The 16,408-nt window shown below is 39.4% G+C and overlaps 1 protein-coding gene and 1 long non-coding RNA gene across 4 annotated transcripts in view; both read right to left on the bottom strand.

The window, feature by feature from the left end:
* Positions 1 to 6,082: 6,082 nt before the first annotated feature.
* LOC113950524 (retinol-binding protein 1) overlaps positions 6,083 to 16,408 on the bottom strand; it is a 39,321-nt gene continuing 28,995 nt past the window's right edge. The window contains exons 3-4 of one of the 3 annotated variants that reach the window (XM_027650433.1): positions 9,476 to 9,577; positions 6,083 to 6,360 (exon numbers count right to left, since the gene is read on the bottom strand). In XM_027650433.1, coding sequence (XP_027506234.1) covers positions 6,307 to 6,360; positions 9,476 to 9,577 — 156 coding nt within the window. In that variant the 3' untranslated portion in view covers positions 6,083 to 6,306. The remainder of the gene's footprint in view (positions 6,361 to 9,475; positions 9,578 to 16,408) is intronic. The other 2 variants (XM_027650434.1, XM_027650431.1) reach the window with 2 other exon arrangements.
* Positions 12,364 to 15,238, bottom strand: LOC113950530. Its single transcript, XR_003528768.1, has 3 exons — positions 15,104 to 15,238; positions 13,926 to 13,991; positions 12,364 to 13,553 (listed from the first exon to the last, which is right to left on the bottom strand). It is a non-coding gene; the product is annotated as an uncharacterized LOC113950530 (long non-coding RNA).

Raw genomic sequence — 16,408 nt, 5'->3', positions numbered from 1 at the left:
TGCATTGCATTATAAACAACTCCTTTTTGCAGTAAGTCCACTGACTCACACTAGGGAAAGATTTGGTAGCAACATCAGGACAGAGAGGAACTTTTCAGTTTAAGTGTAACTTCAAATTTCAGTACCATTTTGCATAAGCTCTTTCTTCATCTTTTCTTGTGTTTCAGTTGTGCACTTCTGTGCTGTTGCTTTGTGTAGCTGAAAGGAGAGGGGAAAGAAAAGCCAGTCAAAGAGTTACAGGAAAACTTTGGAAGTGAGACTACAATACTGATCAAAGCTTTCTAAGGAGAGCACATCTTTGCAGTGCACTGCTGAGGGTAATGCTCTCTCTGTCTTTGCATGTGCCCAAACAGGTTCTAAATGTTTGCTGCTCTATAATGCCTATGGACCTGTAAATAACTGCTCATGCCTCTGCTCCAATCTTTAACTATCAAATAGCTGAACATTTAAATAAAATGCTTTAAATCTGAAATGCTCTTGTTACAATATTGGCCTTTTAATTTGCTCAGCATTAGAAAAGTGGTGTTAACAAGACAAATGGTCTCTTGTTATGTAAATAAGTGTAGAGTCAATAACCGCAGACCATTTCTTATCCTTCTTTCCTCCACTCCTTTAATGAGAATGTTGCCATTGAAAAAGGGAATTTTATTTTGCCTCCATGGTGTGGAAACTTGTCAGGTGATCCTGTTGAAGGGTTCGGTGAAGAACTGAAATGCCAGTCCGTGTAAGTGTTCAGTGTGGATATTTATATTTAGCTATTAATATAGAGAAAGTGCTGGCCCTGGTAATAAAACACATGGTACTGATGGGACTCTGCTTTTGTGGGCACTTCTGCTAGACAGGAGTAAATTATTTAAATGAATATTTGCTTTGAGGTTAAAAAAACCTGAAAATAGCAATAGCTGTACCACACAGAGAGTATTCCAAGACAAATGTGCTACTAACAGAGGATGAAAGGATGAATAGCTGTGAGTCTGTTATGTGATTACAGATGAGGCTGTCCAAAAAAATAATATAATACAACATGATACATACTAGGAAATTTTATTAATGTTGTAATGGAGAACCGTTGCTTTTTACTGTCAGCTTGAGTTTCATATAGCAGAATCAAGCAAATGATTGATGGAAGTGGATGTGTCTGGTGGAGCACATCATTCATGGCATGCCAGTAGACTATCAATCACCCTCTGCTGCTCAGTCCCATGGGACACTTCAGGAATCTAATGCACCTTCTCGTTTTAAGGGATTTGCCATTCAGCTCCCTCGTGCTTCTTTGACAATAAAACACTTACACAGATCACACTAAGCACCTCTTTCCCATCTTTCAAAGCTGGATTGTTACATAAATGAAGACTGCAAGCCCAACTCTTATTTCAAGTTTGGTTTCCATGGCTTAGGTTGTAAGAGTTGCTCTTAGTCCACGTGTTTCCATGGAGTATTTCACTGGTGTGGACTGAAATGAGAACACTGATATTCTGATGTTTTAAACAAAAGCTTCTAGGAAAGAAAACAGTCAAGTTTATACACTAGAAGGGGTAAAGAAAATCTGAGTGGCATGGACAAGACAGAGAATAGCTCTTTGGTATCTCTTGCATTACAAGAATTAGAAATTACATTATAATAGCAAGTAGCAGATTCAAGCAAACAAAAAGAGGTGTTTTCTCAACAAGGGACAGAGGCTGTTTTGTTTACATTGATCCCACAAGTCATTGGAGAGTTTCATGAAAAAAAATATGGTGAAGGTTAATCAATCCAAAGAGAAAATATTCTAGATTCAGCTACAGCTCAGTACAGTCTGGGAGAACACTGTAGTATAATGTTAGTCATATTTTATGGAAATCACAAAGGGTGGTGTTCTGCACACATGACACTGCAGAATAAATCTGAGGATGAAATGCTCTGGCAACATTAAAGGCATTTCAAAAGATTCATTAATACCATTAATTTAATAACACTAATTACTGATATTAAAATACCTCTTTAGGTAATGGAATCTGGCTTAATTTGTGTTCTCCTGCTGGCAAAATATTTTGTTATCTATTAAAAAATCCTGGATTTTTAGAATACAGAAACGAAACATTTACAGTCCATAGACACACATGTATTTTGTATAGATTAGATTAGATTAGATTTGCACTCATATCAAATATCTAGTCTTCAAGTAGTGAGTTAAAGGCTTTACACTCTTATTTGCCCCACTAAAACTAATATGTATGTTTTGAATTCTTCATATAAAACAGAAATCGAACTGGTTTCCAAATGAAAATATAATCTGTACAGATTATACTATCAAACATGATCAATTTATTAAAAATATTAGTGCTACTAATTTTTCTTCTTTCTTTCTCACCCTTCCCTCTCCTCCTACTCTTATAAGACCATCCTGTTTTCTTTAAATGCCGCTACAAAAAGTTTCAATTGGTTGGGGCTCTGAGCAACCTGGTCTAGTGGAAGGTGTCTCTGCCCATGGCAGGAGGGTTGGAACTGGATGGTCTTTAGGGTCCCTTCCAACCCAATCCATTCAATGATTCCGTGATAATTCTGTCCCTGATCCTTTGCATTTCCATATATATCATGTTTTCAAATCCTACTGAAATTTCTTTCATGTTCTGCTCTGTGAAAGCCTTGATTCCTTATTATTGTGTGTTCTAAGCACACAACCTGAATTAATCCTTTATTTAATTCTCTGCATCTCCAGAGAAGATAAGCAGGCTGCTCATGGCTCTACATGTTGCTTCTTCTGTTTTCACAGGAAGTTTGGCCATTCCACACTTTCAGGCTCCAAATTTTGCTCTCTTGCACCATGACTGCTAAAAATATGGTTCTGTCTCTCTACTTCTGTAAGGCTGCAATTTCATACCCACAACATGCCTTCATGTGCTATAGAGACAGAAGGTATGTATTCCTTCTGGATGTCCTTCACTGAAAAGCCACAGAACCATAAAATGTAGCAGTGAGTTCCCCAGTCATCCTCAGAAGATCACACCTACTTAGAAAATGCACACAAATCCCCAGCTGGGGGAACTGAAGTAGAACAATCAGCCTTATGGAACACATTGGCCTTTATTCTTCAGCTTTTCTCACTTAGAGGTTTCTGGATCGAGAATAAAACCAATACTGAATTTAACTTTTAGAAATGGTGCAATGCACCCTTTTGCCTTTCCATTCACACTGCTGCTGTGGGCACTGGTCTTTCCCTACAAAATAAAAAATTTCTATTATCTGGAAGGAATGCAGTTCTGCAGAAATACAGAGTTGGTATTGGCAAACCACAGCTGAAATTCTGTGCAAGATCAAGAAAATCGATATGAAGTTTGATTCTGAGTAGTAAGCAAATCTGGATATGAATTCACTGTGAAGGTTTTGGCTACTAAGTAGTCAGGAAAATAGTCAGGGAGGCTGATGTTTGTCAGGTGACTGTTGAATGTTATACATTCAGCAAGCATTTATTTTATGGAGAAAGTTTTAAACTATATTTTTATGGTACATTTTCAATTGTTCAAGGTTTGTGGCAGCAGCATGGTTCATTTTATACACATCAGTTGGAAAGCATCGTGGTGGAAGCAATGAATGAACATAATTTCCTTTTCCAAGGGAAAGGATTGCTGCAAGAGAGATAAGAGGTTACAATTATCATGACAAGCAATTGAGCTGATTTGAAGCCAATGTATTAAAAGTTAAATATTTCTGAAGTTTCTGTATTTTACGTCCATGAGCTGTGGCAGTACTTTGTGAGCTTGCCTTTTCTCCATAATTACCAGCAGGTTACATTGCTCCTGGTTGATAAGCCATTAGTTATTAGTACAGTGCTAAATTTGCCCTTGTACCAAATGACCCAAAGGGGAAAAGCTGTCTGTTTGATTACAATAATAATAGCTTTTAACAATTGGATTTACTTAGCTAGATGTTAATTGATCCACTTACAACCTTCTGCAAAAAGAGTTTGTGAATGTTACACAAGACTGCAGAGAGCTGCAGGCAAAAATTAGAGGACAGCTGGTGAATTAAGGGTTATGAACTGCCAAGTTCTATTGAAGGAAAACTACATTTCAAAAAAGGTCTCAGTGCTGAACATTAAAAGAACTATGCAAAGTTTAACTTTGGATAGTGGTGTCACTATCCAAAAATCACTTTATGACACAGTTACTTATTTTCCATTATTTTCCATTGTTCTCTTGCTTTCCTTGAGGCTGAAGAGTGGAGAGGTACCTGGAGGGTGTCCATGATTATGAAATCCATAATTAGGAACTTGAAGGAAAGAAGTTTCTGTGTCCAATAATCTTTCAAGAAAAACAAATGACTGATGCACTGAAATTTGGCAACTGGGAAATCCCCAACCTTGCATAGGATGATAAGTAGCACTTTAAGTAGACAACTACTTGCAATTTCACTTAAGCAGAGAAGTATTTTAACCTGAGATCCACAGGTTTCTGATCCTTTCCCCTCTCCTAGTACCTTTCCATCTTATTTAACTGTAACCTGTTCCACTCCAAGAAAACTCAAACACCATTATTTGCTGGTCTATATGTTGGTCAGGAGGGGTATCCATTTAGCTATGGAAACACAGCTACATGGCTAACATACTCTTCCATGAGAGAAAAACAGCTCCTGCATGTTTCTGGTTGACTAAGCCAAGCATAATTCCCCAAGACTTCCTCAGTATGAGGAAGAGTATTGCCAAGAAAAAAAAATTACAGGGGAAAAAAGTAAACAATTCTCTGGAATTCTAAGTAGTATGATCCACACCTGTTGCAATAGTAACACAAGAATTTACATGGAGAGGGAGTATTTTTCACCTGTTTATCACATGGGGATGCTTAAATCTTCATGAATAATATCTTCTGTGTACTTTCTGAAGTAAACAACCCCCAAAACTTTAGAAAATTGAATTAGATGTCCATTACAGCACATCTGGTGCTAAACTCACTGTAAATGTAGTACTACTGAAATACCATAGTTTAGAAAGTTTATCATCCTTGCTGTGCTGACCTCAGAGTTCACAATGACTGTTTCTGAACCTCCTTTCCTTCATTTGGATCAGGCTCCTAAACAGGATTAACAATAGTGCATAATTCAAAGCAGACCCTGATTAGTAGAGAATGGCAGCATTTGTTCCCATTCACATTTCTAAAGTCTCTGTCAGCATTGGGTTCCCAAGGAAGGCAAAAGCCATGCTGTGCACAGGAGGTGCAGAAGAGTAGGGAAATGTAGAACATCTTAGAACACTTTAAAAAACACCTCCAACTCTGCCACAGCGACTTCCCCACTGATTGAGAAAATGGCTGGTAACAGTTGTTCTAGGAGATACTTGGAATTCTATTACATACCAAAGGTCTGATCCCACCGGACACCCTGTATCCTTGTTTCTTTTTGAACTTGTTGTGAAGTGGTGGTGCTAATTGTATATCCAGTGTGTTGATGGACTGAAAATACAACAGTGTGCTTTGAAAGTTATTACTCCAACTAATGTTTAACCCAGCATTGGAAACTGCTCAGCCAATGCTTTGCTACACGCTCAGTCTCCACTGAGGACTGTGATGGGTCATAAAAAACTCTGCAAATTATATGGTACAAAGCAATGCCAGTCATATCTGCAGTGTGGTGTGTGTACAGTTATATACAGCTTCTAGCAGTGATCCTACTCTTAGTTCTCAAGAATAAGAAAACAAAATGCAAGGGCAGATATTTGCTAAAGTGTTCAGAGAAGAATAGTCCTTTAGCCATGCTTCTGTGTTTTTGCAGACTATTGATCCATAACTTCATTCATTTTGAGAAATCAGATTTTTATTTTTAGTGGAACATTTCCAGTGCTGTATTGCTCCACTGGAGCTAATGGTCAAATCCTCACTGGCTTCACTGAATTCAGGATGTAAGTGTAAGCTCATCCTACAGCTCTCAGTTTTTTCCCTACAACTACAGTTCAGCTTTTGACAACAAGACTACGTGGAGGCCCCTTGCTAAGGCTGTGAAAGGGTGATGTCTATTGAGAGTCAAAAATTAACTTACAAGGTCTTAAACTCCAGCCTCTTGTTTTGCACAAACGTCCTGTTTTGGTGTAGCCAAGAATTATGATATGCACACATTTATAGCATTTAGTATCTTTATTGGCATTTCTAAAAATACTTTTATTTGCAGTCATTTTTTCAAAATTATTTCTTAAAAATATGTTATTCTAATTACACATTTCTAATGTGATCTTCATTTCTGTGTTTGCTCTTGTCACTGATGATGTTCAGTACCAGCACTTGGAGATTTGGTGGTAAGTCTGTAAATTCTACTGTTCTTCACTTTGTATCAGCAGTAGGCTCACTGTACCTTCTTAAAGACCTGCTTACACATTACTCCACACGCTCTTATTTCCTAAGAAGAGAAAATAATTAAAAATACAACTTTTACTTAGAACACATGGATTATAGATTCATGTGTACGTCCACCTTAATTGGAATCCACAATTGTCTATTAAATTAGTTTGGGAAGCTTGTACATATTTTTGCCTATTTTTCATCCTAAAAGAAACAATTTGGTTTGGGTTTTTTTTCTGGTAAAAGATGGAGTAAGAGAAGTTATTTTAGGACCTCTGATCTTAAAGGGCCAAATATTGTGCATTATTCTCTATTTGCAGTTTATGCAACTGCTCAGATCTTTGCAACGGGCATTTCTGTTTTGGACACATAAAGAAGTGGAGGTGGATTTGACTGACCAGTTCTGAATGTGCCAAAGCAGACACAGGCTGAAGGCCCACACAGAGATCATGGGACAAAAGCACAGGTGTGCAGGAGTTGATAAAGCAGCACAGCAGCGAGTCTGGCCTGAACCTGAGCACACTGGATGCCTAATGCTCTCTACTGTTCCTTTGTGTTCCGTAAGAGCTTTCCAAAAATCCCCACTTGCCAGGCACTGGATCCCTGTGAACCGGGCGTAAGCAGGTGCAATAATGATCACATCCTGGCCTCTGATTTGTCAGGCTGCTGCTGTTCACCTGCTTACCCTTCTCTATTACTGAGACTACTTAACTCTGAGCTGAGAAGTGCCCACAGGTGTGTCCATGTGGGATGTGTGCACATGGGATGTGTGCACATGGGATGTGTGCATGGCTCAGCTGCTTTAGGTGGAAGAAAAATAGCGCAGAAACTCTTTAAGGGACACAAAGGTTATGTATGACCCAGCAGAAGGGATGGTTGTACTTTCTAGACAAGACTTTTAATAAAGCTGTAGGAATACTTAGAGGAAGTTATGCACATTTCTTATGGGGGACTTACTTTGATAAAATGACATCAAAACCCTTACATTAAGTCGATAACCTTATTGACATATGTTGCTGGACCCCAACAGGAGAAAGTGCTTCATAATGAACTGGCACACCAAGCAGACCAATACACTGATTTTACTTGGGACCTGTTTTGTTCACTACTCTACGGGTAACCCAGAAGAAGGAGTGTGCAATAAGGGCTAAGAGATCTGCTGACAGTGACAAAAACCTATAGAGCAGAAGCAATCAATACAATAGAAAAGGGCAATAAAACTCAAAAGGAAATGGAGAATGGCCAAATAAGTCACTCACATAAAATAAAATCTAAAGAGGAAAAAGAACTACAAAGTGCAGACCATGGAATGAAATGAAGGAAATAGGAAACAATAAACTACTAAAGGATGTGGTATCACTCTCTACAGAACTGTGGAAGAATTAACACTTGGCTCATTGTGTAAAGTTCAATAGGATCATAAAGCTATCGAAGTATCAATTTTCTAGAGGTAACTGCTCATTCTATCAAAGCACTCTCAAAAGTTCAAGCCCTAGTTACCTTAGCTGGTCAAAAATAAGGTATGAAATGGGACTCTTTACTGTGTTTTTAACAGGGATTTAGAGAAGTAAAGAGGATGTCTTTTGAAGTTCATGAAATATAAAATGTGATAAAATTGAAATACCGGGGAGTGGACTCTAAAATATTTTTTGCATTAAGTAATTTTATACTGAGTTCTGAGACAGATTGTGATAAATTGTACAAGTGCCAGTGAGTACAATGATGCCTGCATGAGCTGGCAGGTGTGACACAGAACCCTGCACAGCCTTCTGGAAAGAGCCCCAGGTCAGTCAGATTACCCTGGGGTACCCAGAGTGGCACTGGAGACATATATTTGAGGAACTGAATTGCACTTTCTGACTTCTAAAATCAACCTCTTGACAGGGACAAATATAGAAAGTGGTCTGGGCTGGAGGTCCATGGGCAGGTTGTGTGGATAGCAGCACTCAAGACTAAAGAAATCCATGCTGGGGACAGGAAATGGGAAGAGATAATGACTGCAGAGCTGGCAAGGGACAGAAACCAGGATGCCAACACAGAGAAATGCAAGAGCAACTAGTGCTCATTTCACCTATGTCATATATCTTTCAGATGAGTGCATATATGTGCATGGTTGAGTGCAGCAAGGTGTAAACTGAACTTCTAGGCCAGACATTGTAATGGGTCATTGCAACCTGTTTGCCAGCAGAGAATCTGAAAGGGCTGATGCTCAGTGTCATGGCAGCAGCTGTTGGGAAGCTGGGAGGCCGTGTGGAAATACTGTAATGTGCTGAATAGCACTGGTAATGTAGGTACAGGCAATTCTGGACTCTCCTTATTGCTTGGTCCCCTACTTTCTGTGAGGCCAGGGCCTCAGCTCTAAGGTGATCACTGAGCAACTTTCTCCCTACCTGCATTGGATCAAGTACCTAGTCCAGTGGGTAAGACATCATATATATTCCTTTCCTGAACTGGTTTCTGAGACTTCCTGAAAATAGTGGTTAGGAGAGGTTTGCAGTACTTTTGCAAAGATTTCATAGCTCTGCTACTGATTTGAATATTTAGAGACCATCCATTTAGGCTGCTGAATACTAATAGTCCTGAACAGAAATGGAGGCTGGATTTTACTATCTCAGCAGGAAGGCTGCCTTTTACCCACACTGATGAGAGAGTGAGGCTGCTATAAAGCCTTACAGGATAAAAGAATAGGCATCTTCTTTCACGTCCTGTTAATTCAGGAAGATAAAAATGATGATCTCAAAGAACATACATTTCAAAAAATTAATTGCTGTTTTAGTTCTGCAGGCTATAATGCAGTGTGACCTGTAATTATTTTAAAAGAACAATGATGTATTTTCCCTTTAGTGTTGGGTGTGCAATTTTACCAGCTCCCATACTGAGTATTTCAGAAACTGTGAGAGGGACATTCTGTTAAACATCTTCCTCAGTGTGAACATTTCAGCCTGTCATGTCTGGACAGATAGTTAAAACAGAGTAGTGCTCTGAAACCACCAGTCTTTGTAAGGGACACAAAAGTGTAATGGCTCTAAAAGACATTGTTGCTTTAGAAACAAGTCAAATGCTGCACCGATACATAATTATGTCCAAGTGGCCCAAACAACAGCACATCCCCTGCTGTGTTACATCCAACCATTTTAATAGAGTGGCATTTAAAACCTCTTACATGATCTTACCAGGTGCATTTTATCTCCTTCAATCCACTGGGTCCAACCACGACCTTCTTTTTCTCCAATCTGTACACAAAGAAGTTTATCGCCATCCCAAGATACAGTGGTCTAACAAAATAGACATGTTCAGTGTTACCACAGTATTCTCTGATTTTATGATTAGTTTCCATGAAGCAAAACTTATCTCTAATGTAATTAATGATTAATGTATCTCGTAAGAATTGCAGAGTGTTACAATACTTAGGGTAACTACAAAAGAAATGAGCCCAAACAGAAAGATGCTGCCCAACTGCCTGCTAAAAACTGGAAGGATGAGATAAAGTTGTTTAAATGCAAGAAAAAATACCATCAAAATCACTGATGATGAGAGCACACTGCTCCCTCCCTACTGACAAACACAGCAGAGAAGGGCTCTGCAGCCTAACGCTGTGTTTACAAAAGGAGCTGAAAACTTGAGATTCACTTTGGTTCTTCCACCTTAAGAATGATTCCCCAGCTGCACCACCTGAAAAAAACTCCCACTTCCTAGCATTATGGATGAACAAGGCTTTTGAATACTGAGCTGGTTTTTCCTCATGTCTTAATCTGCCTTCCTTCATCGAGCAGAGTGGTTTGGAAGTATCAGCAAACTGCTGACTTTGCCAGCATCCCGCCTTTTAACTGAGGCTGGGGAACTACTTGAGCCAGGACTGGCAAATGAGAGTGAGGGTCAGGTGTTACAGTATTCAACACAGCACTTTTGTGAATATTGGTGCTGTCCTGAGTAGTTCAGTAAAACTTGATTCACAGAACTATTTAAATGCACGATGGTGCATCCTCCAGCTTGTTACTCTGGTTAGTGTTGCTTGACAATTTGCCTTTCACATCTCCCTAAGATAAAGAGGAGCAATACTCTGTAAAATATTTAAAGAGGGAAGAGCAGTGACAATTTGTGTTCCATGAGGATAATTTAACATCAATATTAGCACATGGCTTTTAAATCAGCTTGTTTGAAGTGGCTCTGAGGACTAAATATGAAATTACTGTCTATCTTGTAAAAGCCTTCAGCCACTGCCCGCACGAGTAGCCAAATCGGGAGAGATGATGAATTCTGATCTGTCATTAAGGGAAACTTCTTGCATCCATCCTGTGTAGTTTCTAAGAGAAGTCAGCCTCCATTTTTCATTCCGGGAATTAATGCCAGTTCAACACTCAGGAACTACGTGGTCCTATTTATTTAATCTGTGCATGTCACAAACAATTAATTCTTAAATGATATCCATGATAGCCACTATCTCTGCAAGAGTACAGCCAGCTTCCTACTGCGGGAAGCTTTAGACTAAACAAGCATGGAAAATGAATCAGTAGAAGGAGTGCCAGAATAGATAATCACAGGCAAGGCATTGGTATTGATCACATATAGTCTCTTTGCACCACAGGGGGTCTCTGAAAGACAAACTCACGTGTCCCTGCTAAAAATCTCTTCAGTTTGGAAAGCACATTTGCAAATTCTTCTGTTTGCTTTTGGCAAATGATGTATTTAAACCAAGTAGTAGATAACATTTTCGCGTGCAGCGCGGCCCAGCCCCGGTCCCGGCATATTAAAAACAGCATCCTGCAGTCCTCTGAAGAATCCTTAGGGTTCTCCTTCAAGAAGAACAAGGACTGGTTTGATGAAAACAATCAAGAGATCCAGGAATTGTTGAGGAAGAAGAGAACCGCCCACCAAGCACACCTTGCACTGCCATCCTGTCACGAGACAAAAGCAGCCTTTCGTCTCGCATGCAGCAAGATCGGTGTTTACAGAGCCTTTGTGCTGTCTGCTCTTTTATATGGTTCAGAATCATGGGTCATCTACCGCCATCACCTGCGACTCTTAGAATGCTTCCATCAACGCTGTCTCTGTACAATCCTAAACATCCACTGGTCAGATTATGTGACCAATACATCTGTTCTGGAACAAGCAGCAGTCTCAAGTATTGAGGCCATGTTGCTGAGAACACAGCTGCGCTGGGCAGGGCACGTCTCCAGGATGAAGGACCAACCACCACCTCCCTAAGATCCTGCTTTATGGTGAACTTGCCACCGGCTGCTGCAAGAGAGGAGCCCCAAAGAGAAGATACAAGGACTCCCTGAAACAACATCTCAGCCTTGGCCACATTGATCAACAGAACTGGTCTATTCTGGCCTCCAATCGGGAGGTCTGGAGACACAGCATCTATAACACTGCTGATGCCTTTGAGAAAGCACACAGGATCACCTTGAGGAGAAAAGACAACGCAGAAAGAATCGCGTCTTGCAAAATTTACCACCTAAGGAGTCTCTCTGCTGTGCCTTTTGCAACCAGACGTGCCTGTCTCGTATTGGCCTTTTAAGCCACCAGCGTGCTTGTAACAATCATGGGTGGAGCCCTCCCCAAATCTTCGTTCACGAAGTCCAGCCATGATGACGAGATAACATTTTAATGAAACCATATCCCCTTAATGTAAGAAATGCTAATGCAGGAAGGAACAACCCTGGGTAAAACAGTAGTTTATGTGCTCACCCACAATATAAATTCTCTCCTCTGTTTGACTCCTATTATTTGTTATCTCTGTCTCTAAGTGGATGTCTACAGATTCAAAGTCAAAAATGTTTATAAGCTAACATATCTAAGAATTTCTGATTCTGAAAATGAATATAACAGAAAATAAATGATAACCAGTACATGTGAGGGCTACCGAGGAATGAAGCATTTGTACTAAGAAACCTTGCTTAGTAACTGCACTTGTATCTGTTGAGTATTAGCTCAGCATAGTTTAATCATTAGACTACCTTAATAGTTTTTGTGGGTTTATATGGGAATTCAAAGGCAATACACCATGACAAAGTAAGACCCAACTTTATTAATCCAACTACTAATGTTCAAAGTCAGTTGTGAAAGTTATTAGGCCTGATAAAATTCCCCAGCTTAGTACATTTGGGGGCAATTCACAAATATTTGTAGCTGTTCAAGGAAATGTTAACTTTTTAGCCTCCAAGGGTGACTGAAATAGTTTCATCTCAGAAAACAACACAATTTTTTCTCTGGCTTTCTTGTTTTTCCAGTCAAGATTAGATATTGCTTTTTGCAATCTGGCGATAACCACAAAGAGTATAATACCACAGACCGTTAACCAAGCTGCTTTATCAGGCAATATTCTCAGTTATCATCCTCTGCCTTCCCTTTGAGAAATATAAATGCTGAGGGGATATGAGTAAACCACACAGTTTCTGATTTTTGTATGTAGCTATTTTGTTCTGAAGGTTATAAAGGACAGAATATTGCAGGAGAACATAACGTCCTTTTCGTTATTAGCAGAACAACCCCTCTATGACAGTGAGATTAATCAGCAGCACCTGTATCTTGTCTTTCTTTAGGTCACACTGTAATGTCTCAATGTCTCTTTTATTAAAGGCACACTAATACAGAAGATAGAAAATTCTCTTTCAGCTCAGACTGAAACAAGTTCTTCCTCTCCAAACATCTCTATTGAGACACACAGTGAGTGGCAGCTGAGGTCAGAGGTGCTGTGGCTGCTACATTTGCACCCTCCACCAACATCTAAGACAGAGCAATGCTTGCCTTACAACATTCCCAAACATTTGAGTCAGAACATAAAAATAACACTCCAAAAATACCACTGTAGGGCAAATGTTGGTATACATCATCTCTTTTGTTGTATATAAGAGCAAAGATTTTATTTTTGAAGACTGGATCCAGATTTCACCACAGCATAATCAGGAGCCAAGCACTGGAACACACTAAGGCAGCTCTGCCTGAGCCTTCAGTTGCTGTTGTTTTCCCCTCCTGGCACACACTATCAGGAGAAAGAAACACTCTACCTTTTATGCCAAGCTACTTTTCTTAGAAAAGTAGGCCTTTATAATTAACCTTGTTTGCCCCCGTTTTGATAATAGTGTTACCTAAGGTTTGCCTGATTACAGACACTGAGCCATGGCTGGAAACCTTTGCCAGGGTTTGGTGGACACAGCTTGCCCAGGCAGGCAGTTCCTATTCTTCATCTTCCCCCACAAGCAAGAGCAGGGGTACACTAACTCAGAGGACACTGAAAACTGCAGTTTCCTGATGGTAACAGAACCAAGTAGATGAAAATGTAGTATTTCTCTAAAACTGAAGATTCCTGCAGGATAAATGGAAGCCATCATTTATTCCTTTTAACTAGGTAGTACATAATCTAATTTGTCATAAGCACACCTAAATTTTGCTTACTCACTGCCTGATCATCCTTAAACCTAAGATGAATACTTCTTAAGTCAGATGCATATAATTCTGTAGGAAACTTCAACAGAGAATGGTGATTAATGTGCCATTAAAAATACTGAAGGTACACAAGAAAAGGTAAGGGAGCAAGATAAATAAGAGTGAGTCTTGCCTTAATTTAACTCTTCTCAAAAACTCTAACCAACAATACTGCACATTTTTCAGACTACAAACTCTTTGTTCTTGAAGAGTAATAATAGAGAATGGAGCTCCTCTGGGAAATGCAAAAGCCTTTGAAGCCTGAGAACACAAAAAAGTTCAATTTTTCTTTAGATTTATGCTATAGTTTATGTAATCTTACACTTTTTCTGCACTCTGGTATTTTCCTTTGATTACTTGGTCATTCACACACTTTAGTTAGTGATTTAATCTCTTTGTGCAATGAAGATTTAAATTCATGTGCATAGCAGCACCATCTTCCTAAAAATTAAAGCTGGAAGAAATTATGATTAAAATATTCTCATCACCATTTTCAGTTATGAGACAAGATAGATTTATTAAATGAAATATTTAATAAAACCAAATCACATCATTGACTATGTATTTGCTTTTTCTCCAGTAACAGTAGTGAAGTCTTGCACAATTCCAGCCTCTAGTGGCAAGTCATATTGTCCCACAGCCAGAGATAGTGACTTTTGCCATTTACTGAAATAGTCATCAACATGTTATCAGAGAACTTTGCATTTCCCATTGAGGTCTAAGTGCAAAACCATTTGATGCTGGCTCTGCACAATGCTTCCCATTCCCCTGTTGGCTGTTCCTACTGTGCTGCTTTGTGTCAGGTGCTCTGCACCTGAAGGTACCTAATGTATTTTACAGACAAATGAAAGAAAATAACTTTTTTCAAAGCAGTTCATGAACATTTTTTTTAATGCTACATAGATTTTTTAACATGTTGCATTTACAAAAACGAACTACAGCTACCACCTTTCATCCAAACTATGTTATTGATTTCCTGCCTGCAGGAGAAACACAGCAGTACCAGTTCTGTTTTTCTCCTACTTCCCTTCAGAGTGTTGTCTCTATATATGGTGCAGCAAACGACTGCAAAGCTCTAAAAGCACACTGAGCTCCATCTCAATCCAGCAAGGCCCTGCTTGTGAGAATGACATGTCATTTTACAACTGTAATTATGATTTAAGAAGGATTAAACAATGGAAAGTCATTTTTTTAAGTCAGATGACACAGGAAAATCCAATTTGAGCTGTGTCCTGTACAGTGTTTAAAAATAACACCAAAGAAAATATCCCAGAACTTTCGGTCACACGTGGCAATATATCCAACTAGGTATCCAATAGCTTCTCAAGATAAAGCATTTTCATCTGTCCTAAGTATCAAAGTGATATAAAAACCTCTGGTAAGCAGTTTGCAGAGGAAATTTTCATCAAATGAAGTGCTGATGGCATAAACTAATGTTGATGTCACAGCCAAAGTCTAACGTAGCTGTGAAGGGACATTCTGTACTGTTGTGGTCTGTGGAGGAGGCTGCACGCTGCTGCCAGGAGGCTCCAGCCATGCTCAGGGTTTGTCATCTTCTCTGTCCTGTAACCTCTTTTGTCTCCTCAAATCTGTGTCTGGTAGGTTGGTGACAGAGAGAAACCACTGAGAAAACAACAAACCCAACAGAAAAATCAGTGTTTGGATTCCTGGATTTATCTCAAGATCCTGTTGCTGGCCATATTTAGCCACACTGTACCTAGGTCATGATAAAGTCTTCTTTGCTTCTATTACTGTCAGCATTTCCATTGCTAGAATAGCTAGGAAAGGGGCTTGGGATTGGATTGTCAAGTTTTAGATCAAAGGTAAGCTGCTGTCAGATAGGAGCAGATCTTAAATGCCTTATTTTGAATCCTTGCTCATAAGAGCAAGGAGTAATGATATGGTGCAGGGAGTAGTGGAAAAGCTGCAGGTCATGCAGCTGGCAACATGTGGGAGGAGGGGTAGAATCAATATTTTGGACAGTGCATATTGCTTCATTTCTTAGGCATGGTGGATATTTTTTCCTACTGAAATAAAACCGTATACAAGTAATACAAAAATAGGAAGAGCTGTGTATATCCTATGCCAGAAAAAAAAAAAGGAGTAAAAACCAGCACATCCAATTCACTTTGTGCAAGGATCAGAATCGATTCTAAGACAATCACTGTTTAAAGTAATGTGTATAATTGATTTATCCCCTGTGTAATTTTAGCAAGATGCAATTGTACATAACACTAATGGCTTGCCATTCAAAATCGGATTTGTTGTATCTGGTTCTCAGCTTTTCAGCTGATTCTTTCTGATTGTACTTTCTGCATTCATAACTCTCAGAGCTTTTCAGAATTCGCAAAAAGCTGAAATGCTAAACCCATCCAAACCCATGTTCCCTACAGAACTTCAGTGTGCTAGCAGTGCTTTTGTGAATAACCAGCTCAAAAGCTTCTGATCAGTCTCAGATTTTAGACATGAATCCAGCACTGCAAAATTCGAAATTTATGACAAATTATATGGCAAAAGATTCAGGAGATCTCATCTGCTGTCACTGTGTGAATGTGCTGAGCATTTCACCTGCAGGCAATAAGCAGTGATGCCAAAAGAGCAGGCAGGGTGAAACAAGGCAGGAGAAAGGAAACAGCCCCTCTTTACTGAGGCACAGACAGGATGAACTAGAGTTTGAG

The sequence above is a fragment of the Corapipo altera genome, unplaced genomic scaffold (genome assembly GCF_003945725.1).
Source record: "Corapipo altera isolate COAL_440 unplaced genomic scaffold, ASM394572v1 54, whole genome shotgun sequence".
Classification (NCBI taxonomy): domain Eukaryota; kingdom Metazoa; phylum Chordata; class Aves; order Passeriformes; family Pipridae; genus Corapipo; species Corapipo altera.
This window is presented reverse-complemented; position numbering and strand designations above follow the sequence as displayed.